Source organism: Spodoptera frugiperda, chromosome 25 (assembly GCF_023101765.2).
Source record: "Spodoptera frugiperda isolate SF20-4 chromosome 25, AGI-APGP_CSIRO_Sfru_2.0, whole genome shotgun sequence".
NCBI classification, from domain to species: domain Eukaryota; kingdom Metazoa; phylum Arthropoda; class Insecta; order Lepidoptera; family Noctuidae; genus Spodoptera; species Spodoptera frugiperda.
In genome coordinates this window covers 4,148,205-4,160,341 of record NC_064236.1, presented here as the reverse complement: position 1 = coordinate 4,160,341, position 12,137 = coordinate 4,148,205, and the positions used below count along the sequence as shown (strand labels likewise).

At 37.0% G+C, this 12,137-nt stretch overlaps 1 protein-coding gene across 1 annotated transcript in view; it reads right to left on the bottom strand.

Moving 5' to 3' along the window:
* The window catches only part of LOC118262721 (sensory neuron membrane protein 2), a 121,795-nt gene that overhangs the window by 65,931 nt on the left and 43,727 nt on the right, over positions 1–12,137 (bottom strand). Inside the window, exons 4-5 of the mRNA XM_035574292.2 lie at positions 2,940–3,200; positions 655–884 (exon numbers count right to left, since the gene is read on the bottom strand). Of these exons, the coding sequence (XP_035430185.2) occupies positions 655–884; positions 2,940–3,200 (491 nt within the window). The remainder of the gene's footprint in view (positions 1–654; positions 885–2,939; positions 3,201–12,137) is intronic.

Here is a 12,137-nt window from a genome sequence, read left to right as displayed (position 1 = left end):
TGGTATTAAACCCTTTGGTGGCTTTATTGGCGACCTAAAGGGGTGGTGTGGTAGACATATTTGCTTTGCCACAGTATAATTAAAACATAAGAGAGACAGACATGTTTACGCGGTTTTTCATATCGATTTTTTTCTACATGAGAGAGCGCGTGGCGGCGACAGCCCGCAGCTGTCTACGTTTTTCAAATCGCCTTTCGAATTGCTCTGCCATTGGTCAAAAGTCATGCGTTTCTTTTAAAAGCTTTCGTCTTTTATATGTTAGGTACTAGATCTAGTATTATACATGGATCCTATATAAAAATATTACGCTATCAAAAATTAAGGTTCATTAATTTTTGACATTACATTAATTTTTAATTACATTAAAATTGAAATGAAATTATAATTACATTAAAATTGTTTATTTCAGTTCGTCGTTTTTATGTTTCTTAAATACATTTAACATTTTAAATAATTTTTCAATAGCTAATATTGCTATAATAATGGGTCTCTATGGCATATATCTATGGGTCCAGACTATTTTCGATATAAAAATATTTATTATAACACTTATTATACATAATACTAAACGTTTCGCATCAAAAGCTAAAAATTGCTTTCCCGTACTTACATTTATTCGAAAAAGAACCTTAAATAAATATAGATAGAACTTACCGGCAGATGTCCGTGTTGATGGCATAGATGCTATCTGATCTCTTGACGAACGGTGGGTAGATACCGGCATCAGTGCCGTTGATCTGGTTGCAGGGGGTGACTCCACCTTCAGGGTTCTTGGCCCAGTGTCGGAAGCGGTTGTAGCCACCGTACTTCAGGATACGACCCAAATCTGCCGGGTCATCCAATCCTCTTAGCACTTCATACTCTTCGCTTGGTAGTTGTTCTTTCTGTGAAAATATAAGTAGTATATTAGGTACATGTTTTTCTTTTAAACTGAGATCTTCACGCTCTGCCAAGCGTAGAGATTAACTATGAGGAATTTTCTTATTAACAGGAGGCTATGTTAGTCTTTTATCGATTGAGGCGGATTATTGAAGATTATTATGAAATTTTCCGCCTACGCTCCGTTTACCGGGACTAAGGCTACAAAGGCAGAAGAAGGAACGGGGTGGTTTTTAGTCAGTAAGAGTCTGACACTACCTTTCGCCTCGCCCAAGGCGAGAGAAGTCATCGGATGATCCCCCTCTTAAAAAAGCATGTATAAAGTAAACATTCGAATTTTCATAGGATTTTTCATTGGTTTTTAAGCTTACTGCCTAAGCCAGCATTACAAATGTCAATCATGACAATTTTACAACAAGAACTGAAAATAATGTGTCTTAATTTGTAAACAACGAATATTGATTCAAATCTAATAAGACTACAAAATATGTAAGATAAGAAACATGGCCCTAGGCGCAGTATACCAAGTAATTAGGCCATGTACAAAATACTCTCAGACTCAGACTCTCAGATGCTTGCATCAGCGCAGCTTCCTACTAAGTACGAGTAATTGCCCTCAACAAGTTTGTTAATGCCGCGAGAGCATTGGAACTTCAGAAAACTTTAAGAGGTTCCTCGAAGATGTCACGAACACACTTTGTGTACTACAAAGACTAAGTAAATGCAATCCCGACTTAGTAGTTGGAAATATCGGCTCGAATATTCGAGACTGCCATTAAATTAATGAGGCAAGTAAACAGTCAACCTAAATAAAAACTAAGGAACGTATAATATCACTGCAAAGATTAGAAATAATCAAATAAAAATGTCCTCCAATAAAAAAAGTTTTTTCTTTTTTTCAATTCACGCCTTTTATCCCCGAGGGGTAGGCAGAGGTTTACATTATGCCTTTCACTATTTGTGTTGTAAGTCCCATGTAATGGGGGGTGAGCTTATTGCCATATACTAGGCACGATTCCAGACTCCGTGCTACTACTGAGAAATAGTCAAAAACCCCAATAGTACTTTATCCGACCCGGGAATCAAGCCCGAGCCCCCTTGTCCGGCAGTCGCACTCGACCAACGAGGCAGTATTTTTTTTCATTTGAAACACTTTTTTTATTGGAAAAAGTACCTAAATATACGGAAGAATCCTGACGCAGTCGCCGAAACCTGAATACATTTCAGGTGCACCGATTCTATACGAGCTACAAGTACTTACGTACAATTTCGTACGTCGGAATTGAATTGAAAATCATCCAATCCAACGCAGCACTGAAGCACCTTGTTACCAACCCCTACGGTTACCGATTGCCAATCTTCCAATCTGAGTTTTTGTACCTACGAGCCACACAAGACTCGAACTAAAACCTATCATTTTATTTTTTCAGAACAAAATTGAATTCCATAATAGAGTAAATGATCATCTTTTGAAAAGAGCTAAGCAAATGACATCCCTGTCGAGACGCTCCCCATGGAGTTCCATTCATCTTGCCGCGATAGTCCTGATTCATAATCAGCCATAGTCAGCTATCTATTTTCAGCGGGATCCAGCTGGGCGTGGCCTGTGCAGGGAGAGAGGGAGGCAGCGCTCGACCGCTTCTAGGAATTAAGATCAATACACGTCGTTTGTCACACAAACTGGACGGACTACTAATAATGTCAGATTACAGAACATAGATTTGCTTCGTTTGGTGCAACAAGTGCTGACGTCATCGCGACCCGACCAGCGACCTCGTTTATTGCTGGGAAAAGGTCACAAGTCACGAGGCGAATTTTAAGGAAACAAAGTCAGAAAGGAATGAGGTTTTATTTCTAGTAAGATCGACAAAGAGATACGAGAAGCAGAGCGAAGATATAGCGGTGGGAAACCTGTAGCTGCATCTGTTTTCCTTGCGACTAGATACATTTTGTGTTTTTCGAATACGTAAGTGAATTGGGACAGGTTTACTTCGGCACTGTACTGTGTAGTACACATAACTATACTGGTGTTTATTTACGTGTTAGACTAAAATACTTACATAATCTAAGATTGAGAACACGAGAGAATCATCTTCCAACTGTTCAATGTTCCGGGCTCCCTGTGCGATGTTCCTGATGATGTTGCACGCGATAGTTGCAATCAGACCAGTGTTCTGACACAGCGGGATACCGTCGAACAGTAACTCCCGAGCCGTTATGTTTACGAACGGCTGATTGTTTTTTCCAAACACACCATCGATTGCGAGGTTCACTAATGGCATCAAACTCGGGTACAACGTTTCCGCTACTTGGATGATGGCCTGGAAAACAAATAAACGGTACGAATTAACGCTGGGCCTAATTAGGATAGGTCAGTGATTGGCAAAGCGTGGCCCGCAGCCGAACTGTGGACTGTGGCCCATAAACAGCAATGATCGCCTGGCAACATCCGTAATTGTCCGTACACCCACATTTCATTGTTAAGCAAAAATCGTCTTTACGTAGACAGTAAAACGCCTAAGGTTGTTTTTCTTTTAGAAATCAAATCAGTTTAAAGCAGGCGAAATAATAATATTATTTGCTAGCTAATATTTATTCTGTGATTGCATATTTGAATATTTTTATGCGACGTCCGCTATTCTGCATTGCATATCATATTATAATTTCTGTGTAATTCGCAATGCCGTGTTTTATATACTCCATTTATAAAAATATACATTCAATTTTCGAAGTAAACACCAATTATGTTTGTGAACCGCGAATTTGTTCAGCCCCGTTTCCGGAATAACATTTATTGCAGTTCCGTTATTGGAACTGTAATAAAATCAAATATAAACACTGCAAAATAAATTCCTGGTATAATTTAAATGTAGTTGAATATTTGTCAAAATATACCCACACCTACATATGCACTGTAAAACGATTGAACAAACTACTCTTTGAAATACAGCGGTGTTGTAGTGTGAGTGAGGGCTGTGCATGAACGTAGGTGTGTGTCGGGGTGGCAAACAGGGAGAAGGGGGTGCGTGCACTTCGTGGGTGTGGGGGTAGAGGGGGACTGCGTTTAATTCCTGTTACAGCATTTATCTTCATTAATTTTTTCTGCGATACCTGGTGTATGTTTCTAGACGTGATGAGCCGTGATTCCGACTAATATGTTGGGTTACGGAGGATTGAGTTCGAGATCTTGATAATTGATAGCCGTGAATGATGTGATTTAAAACTGTATTCTATAAGTTTGGTTGTGCAATTGGCAACATGTTTAGATATCTAGTACTATGCACGTCAAGTGGTAATATATGAACGTTCATAATAACAAAATTATGAAAACTTTATACAGCTGTACAAAAAGGCTAGTATCGGTTTTTGTGTTCCGAGAAAAATTTTAGAGATTTTAGTTTTGATTAATTACTTAAATATTTAGTTTAAACGAACCACTCTCATAAGAAAAAACTATAAGATTACAAAGTGTTTATACTTATAACATTAACGGAGTTTAAACAGGTAACTAAATAGATGTTTTAATACTAAAATTTCTATTTATTATTGTTGAAAATCACGTCACGTAACTGATTTAATAGATTATGAAAGGGTATTTTTTAAAAACAAGGAGACAAGCAAACCCCCTATTCATCTCATCCAATAAAAAACTCAGACCGTACACGCGATCAATTCATTCATAGATAGATTTTTAGTTTAATCCATAAACGATGAGTACCTAGGCCTCTCTCCATACGTGTATGATACGATATTATAATGTATGGTGAACATGTCAACACGTAGGGATTATGTAAAGTTGTGCGGCTGTACCGAGTTCGCTGTCAATAGCGATAACAAGGGCACAATGTTGCACACTAATCTATGTGACTGGACTGAAAATCAGGCGACAGGAGTGCTCTATTAATAGCTAGTAAGTACATGTTCGCATATTGTATTAACAGTATGTTAAACCGGAATGTTACGCGTGACTATATGTGTGGCTATGAAGATTAGACGTTGTTAAATGGTTAAAAAAACAGTCAACAGAAAAAGCCTTTTTTTGAAGGGGGAAAATCATCCAATGACTTCTCTCGCCTAGGGCGAGGCGAGAGAGAGTGTCAGACTCTTACTGACTAAAAACCACCCCGTTCCTACTCCTGCTTTAACAGAAAAGGCCTAATACAAAAAGGAAAATTTTGTAAAGCGTTTAACATATTTTATTTAGTTCTATTTTAAATATAAACCTAAGAGGCCAAATCTAAATTATAAAAGAAAAAATATGGCAGTCACGGTAACCCACGCAAATCAAACCTAGATAAAATGTAGACGGACAGCCAGATTAAAGAATCAATAAAGATTAAAATAATATCAAGAAAAACATTAGGTTGCCAGTTTAACAGAACGTTTACATAACAGTGGTTGTGACCACTACATTGACGATAAAAGATATCTTCAAAACTGTAACATCAAAGGGTTTCAATGTCGAACAATGTAGATAGGGACAGACGGGATTTCAGACTTACATATACACCGTGTAACAAAATACCCATATACATCAAGAAGCACTGAAGAATACGACTGCACGGTTGGTGCGGTGGCTGGGCAACTGGCTGCCGCGCAACGTGTAGCGGATTCGATTCCCGCACGGAGCAACTCTTTGTGTGATCCACAAATTGTTGTTTCAGGTCTGGGTGTCATGTGTATGTGAACTTGTATGTTTGTAAACGCACCCACGACACAGGACAAAATCCTAGTGTGGGGCAACGTTTTTTAAAAAGAATCAAATACAGGCTGAATAGAATCCCTACATAAAGTTTCAGCACAAAATACATTTTGAAAAAAATTGGTACCAAATAATTGGTGACGTGTCACAACACTACAGGGGTCACTCGATAATTACGAAACATTTCTTCTGTAAATCTGATCGCCTAGTACCTACCTACCTAATTTTGATTCGCATGAAAAAAAAATGAAAATATTGGAAACAATCATAACTTTGTTCCATGAAAACATGAATTTATAATTTTTACTTGTATCCTATCAACTTCCAAGAGTCCTATGTAAGTCCTCTCTTTGTCTATTGGTCTAGACTTAGGTGTCTTACTGTTGTTCTACAATTGCGGTAGGCAGCTTAGGTACCTATAAGGCTCTTATCGAAATTGCCTTTTACGTTTGAAATGACAATTGAAAAGTATTTACTGTTATACTGGGGAGAATAATTGTACAAGAAGATAAGTTAAGGTATATTATTACTTCTATTAAAAAAGAATTTATTTTGTAAGGGATCGATGAGCAAATCAACGGAAGACGTAATAAATCCTATATTGCACATATGAAGTTTACATGCGAAAATGGTGGTTAGAAACTAACGAACATCAGTTGAGCAGAAAGCCCGCCAGACACGTTCACATCGCTTGGTCGGAAGATTCCCTTTTTCTTAGAGAACTTTATTCACGGTTCCCTTAAGTTCAGTGGCATGCTATTGAAGTCACTTATTTCCACCAGATGTCAATTTGTTACCTATCTAGGTTCTTAAGATTGTTGTGTTTGAAATGCAAAAGTATAGGTCTACAAAGTTGTAAATTGACAGAGTTTTGTGTAGCATCCAATATTTATTATCACACAGCTCACTGAGAAGAAGATAGACATGATTACGGGGTATGAAAATAAAAAATGAGTTAGATAAAAAAGTATTAAATATTTTTTTGTCATATAAGATAACAATACTTAGCTAAATCGAATCAAAGTTCAGTAGTGGCAGCAAATACGTCATTTCTACATATAAAATGTACCTGAAAGTGACGTCATGCAATATTTCAAATCGATATATCTCCGAAAGTATTTTATTCCGTAAGGTACGGTAATAAAAAATACGTGTCAAATGTTTTACAATAATCGACAAGACAATCAATAAGAAATATGCAAATTAGTAAAATAGAACACTTTGAAAAGGTTTCACTTAACAATCGACGAAAAGGACTGTATTTTTATTTATATAAATAACTAAATAAATAAATCTGTTTGATCGAAAGCACTCAACAACACCATAGTTTCAATAAAAAAAATATTGAAAGCATTTTATTACAAATATCAGTTAGTACTAAACAAAGGTATATACAGTAACCGCAAACTAAATACTTTTACTTTTTTTTGTGTAAATATCTTTGTTTATACATTTTAAGTGTTCGAAAAAGCGTTTTATTTGTATTATAAAAAGTGGGCATTCTTTTAATAGAGCTAGCTGTTCATTAGTAGGATTTCTGTTTGAAGAAATATAGGGACAAAAATATATTTGAGGTCACCTTTAAATGTATAAGCTTTTCTTAGAATTTATTTATTTTTCTCTCTTAATACATAGTTACTGGAACTGTTGGGTACGTAATGTGACCCAGATATTGTGAAACTGGTTGGAGATTAGAACCTTATAGAAGATTAGAAGATAATAATACATTTGTTTTAATTTCTTTGCCATGTGAATCGATACCTTGGAACATATAGACATTTTATTTTCAAAGATTTAACAATTACATAAGTTAGTTTTTAGTCTAATAAATTAGGAATCTTAACGTAATTCTGCTTTATAGTGATTTGCCTATATTTTTTCTAATCTCTATACCTAAATAATAATGTATATGTCTATCTAGATCTATATTCTATATACTAATATATAAAGCTGAGACGTTTGTTTGAACGTGTTAATCATTGAGACTACTGGTCCGATTTGAATAATTTTATTATTTTTGTGTTGGATTTTGCATTTATCGAGAAAGGCTATAAAACATTTCGCTACAACAAAAAGGAGACGAGCATAGCAGGTGAAACCGCGCTAGTAGCTAGTAATAACTATAAATAAAATGTTTACAATAAAAAAATACCATATAATAAATATTGCAAATGTTTTAAGTCTAATTGGACTGATTGCATTTTGCTTATTAAGTGCTATCTGTATTTTTCCAACCGACTGCACATTCATAGATTAATTACATTGAAATCAGTATTATTAAATTACATCGGATTGCATTGAAAAAGTATCTCAACTGACTACTAATAAAGTTTAATTTACGTTCGTATTGCAGTAATGTAATTTAATCAATCTACTCTTAATAAACTTCTCGATATTTCATTATGAAATAACTCGGTATTGCTACTACGAATAATAAATAATTATTGATTATTAGCTTCTGTTTGCGTTCACGTGGCATAAAGAGTATCCTATCAACCATTTCAGCTCATATCTACGCTGTCTTTAAGCTAAATTTTATCAAAATCCGTTTATCAAAGTCTAAATTCTGTTTTTTTTTTCGAAGCTGTGGATTACCTAGCAGGTTTACCGGGGCTCCGGCTCGAGAAGCAAGAGTAGGTACGGGGTGGTTTTTAGTCAGTAAGAGTCTGACACTCCATCTCGCCTGAAGATGTCATTGAATGATTTTCCCTCTTAAAAAAACGTTTTTATACTTGAAATAGATAAGATTCTTTTTTCTATATGTGTCTCTGTAATGTGAGTTAATCTGTAGGTGTATCTTAACAATACCTTGGAATATAGAATTATACCCACCATATGCCATAAATATCGATGTTTATACAACGAAGGCGAAAACGAAGCGGGTGTGACATTTAACTTCTAAAACATCTTCCTACGGGAAAAGAACTTATGACGTCATATAGGCGTACCTAAACAACACTTGGCATTGAGATAATGTATCATTTCCATCTATTTATGGTTGCTATGGCAACTAAATATCAATTAGCAAAGAATCAGCGTAGGTTGCGGTCGCGGGGGTTTTATTTCGTAAATATACGAAAAATATTAGGACTGTGAGGATTTTATTTCGTAAATACAAGGCAAATAATTAGGACTATGTTATGGTTATTGTCATACAAGCTGTTGTTTTCTTTCGGCTCTAGTTTCGGAGTTATAATTATAAAGGTTAAAAGATGATATGTGGGAGAGCCTTCGTACGTAGGCACAGAACAGAGAAAATGAGGTCTTCTTTTTTTGTGTACGTAGGTATGAATTGTTTTTGTGAAATCTTAAATAGAAATCTATATAAGATAGGTCAGCTTGACCGGGTGCGGTGAATCCGCGAGAGCAGCCCGGATCACGGCCACTGGCAATTGAGGAACACTGCGGTGATTTTAGCCGGTAAAAATCCGGCATACCCCTCAGTCGTCCCCATGGGGTGGGCATTTCAAGAGTATATCTATCGCGTTACAAAAAAAAGGTCAGCTTGACCGGAGTAGCATCGGAAAACTAATGACAATACTTGGTCGCAGGTCGCAAGAGCTTCTCCTGTCTCCTTCTTCTCCAAATGCCGATAAAAGCTCTCACAACTCATCTGGGGTTGCGCGCCTTCTGGCTGGAGTAGGGGTACACAATAATATATCTATAAGGGTGTCCAACAGTGACCCCCTCTCCGTTTCTTCTCCCCTTATGAAAGCGGTACATTTCGACAATTCTACATATTACTTCATAATTTTTGTTTCAGTCGAATTTTTACATGAACTCTCAAACTGTTAGTCGTCAGTCCAGAGCCGGAGCTGTGGACTACCTAGCAGGGTTTACCAGGGCAAGAGTAAGGAGAGGTTGGTTTTTAGTCAGTATTAAGAGTTTGACAATTTCTCTCGCACAAGTCGGGAGATGTTATAGGATGATTTTCCCCATTAAAAAAAGAGTCGTGTAAAATACTAATTCGGTTTTTCCACTTAAAGCATCTTGGTTTTTACTTGACTGTTTTTTCCCATAATTATGATCAATAATTTTGTAGGTAAGTATTGACCCAATTGATTCTAGTTAATCAATGCTAGCTGCTAGCTAGCTACGACATGTTATGTACATAGGTACACATATGTGTAAACAGTTCAATAATTGAATATACAATACTAATAGAGAACAGTTACAGTTGGCTAGAGTTCATTGCAATAATTAACAAGGTATGCTGAGGGTGATCAAACAATGTGGAATTACCTAGCAAGATATTGTAACAATCTCGAATATGCATTTGATTAATAATTATAATGTAATTATTTCGATGCTGTTTTAGCTGTAGGTATCGAGTATCGAGTATGCGATTGATCAAACTAAATATTATAATGTGAAAGTTTGTTTGTTTGAATGTTTGAATGTTTGTACGTTTGGCCGTCAATCAATTTAAGTGTGGGAGAGCCATGCTTCGGTACCACAGTCTCACCGAAAACCGACGTGAAACAACGCTTGCGTTGTGTTTCGTTGTGTGATTAAGGTTACCGGAGGCCCAATTCCTCCCTTTCCAATCTTCCCTATCCCGGATTCCCCAACAACCCTTAAATTCCCAACCCCAAAACCAAACCCAAAGCTGGCAACGTACTTGTAACGCCTCTGGTGTTTCAAGTGTCTATGGGCGGCGGTTGCTTACCATCAGGTGATACGCCTGCTCGCTGAAACTACAAAACGAATTTTGATAAAATTTGGTTTACAGACAGATGTATGACCTGACTTTTGTGATAGTATATTTTTTTATCGTGGACGGATCCGAATGTATCAATTTTATATATCACGATGAATGATGTGATAGACGTAGCTATGGTACATGCTTATTGTGTATTTGTTTTTAAAAAATCCCAATTAATAAACTTACTGTCGTACTCAGAGACATTAACTGATTACTTAAACTATTCCTTAGTAACGTATTTATTTCGAAAACAATTGCTAAGGACTAGGTTAAGTAACCATTAAATGACTCTGAGTACAGTGGTAAGAGATGTTTAGGATTTTGGTATACTCCAGGCCAGTATTTTTTTTTTAAGGTAAAGAATTCTAGTAGAAGAAATATCCTTTTGTGTCAGTAAATTGCACGGGAGATATACTCGCTGTTCCAGGTGCATGCGTCGTCGCTTCGCATTGCAGGGCGGTAGCTGTCAACTGTCATGGCCGCTCTAGCTCCACAAATTGACGTTCTATCTCGTTAAAAGTTTTTTAAACTGCCTTTCGTTGTAGACGGTATTGGATTCAACTCTACTGAGTAACGCTTTATGTGGCGATCAATAAGAATGTAATAGAAGAAATAATAAATAGTACTTGACTCGTTGGTCGATTTGTCGCAAGTGCGACTGCCGGACAAGGGGTGTCGGGTTCGATTCGTGGATTGGGTAAAGCGTTACTGGGTCTTTTTCGGTTTTTCGAAAATTTCTCAGTAGTAGCACTGAGTCTGGAATTGTGCCCAGAATATGGCAATAGGCTCACCCCCTATTACATGGGACTTATAACACAAATGGTGAAAAGTGGGTGTATATTGTATGGGATAAAAGACGTGACGTTGCAATAAATAGTACCAAGCTACAGATGCTAACTATAATGCATATTCATATCGTATTTTCCCATTACTATAGTTTACGAATGCCAGTGCGTTACTAGAAACTATTTATACAAAACATTTATATTAAGTTAAAACTAACAGCAGAAAGATCAAAATAAAATAAGATTTTATGTGCGATTAACCGTCAAAGGCCTGAATTCGATGCAGCGTTCAAACATGATTGCAGGTCGCTTGGAAACAGCGCGCCGCTTTGGATGATCAGGCTTTGAACGCTCTACTCAGGCTTTCTGTAGGCAATAGTCTTATATCTCTCTATAATTTATAAGGTCTCATATGTATTTGATTTCCACGTCTTTGATTGCGAAATATGATTTTGCTTTCCTAGTTATCTATTTAATAGAATAGACACAAAGGACATATCGTTTAGATAGTTTTAAATTATAGGTAAGTGTCATGTTGCACTGGGGTCTTCTCTGCATAAGTATTTGTTTTAAAAGGTTCCAGTTTATTAGAGAACGGTTGACTCTTACTACACTCGTAGGCATCATAAGGAGTATGTGTGTGAACCTGGCTTTTATTTTTGATCTGCTGGACAATGATCTGCCAGGTTCACACACACATAAGGAGTAGTGTTAAGAGCGGCTTAATATTAGTGTTTATCCAGCGTAGGCGTACGATAAACGTATGCGCAGCGCAGAAGCCGCAAATACACGATATAACCGTCGCGTGGTCGCAGCGTTTCCTCTGGATTCAATTGAACATCGTTACGTTGGTAAGGATTTTTTATGTTAAATGGGCCGACGTTTGGCCGCTATCTCGCCTGATGGTAAGTGATGATGCGACCTACGGTGGAGCACGTCTGCCCATAAGCAACCCATTCACTCGGGCTTTGAAGACACCCAGGTTATACCCATCAGGAAACACAGACTCCGGCAAGGAGTTCCACTCCCTAGCAGTTCGCACAAGGAAGCTTGAAGCGAAGCGCTT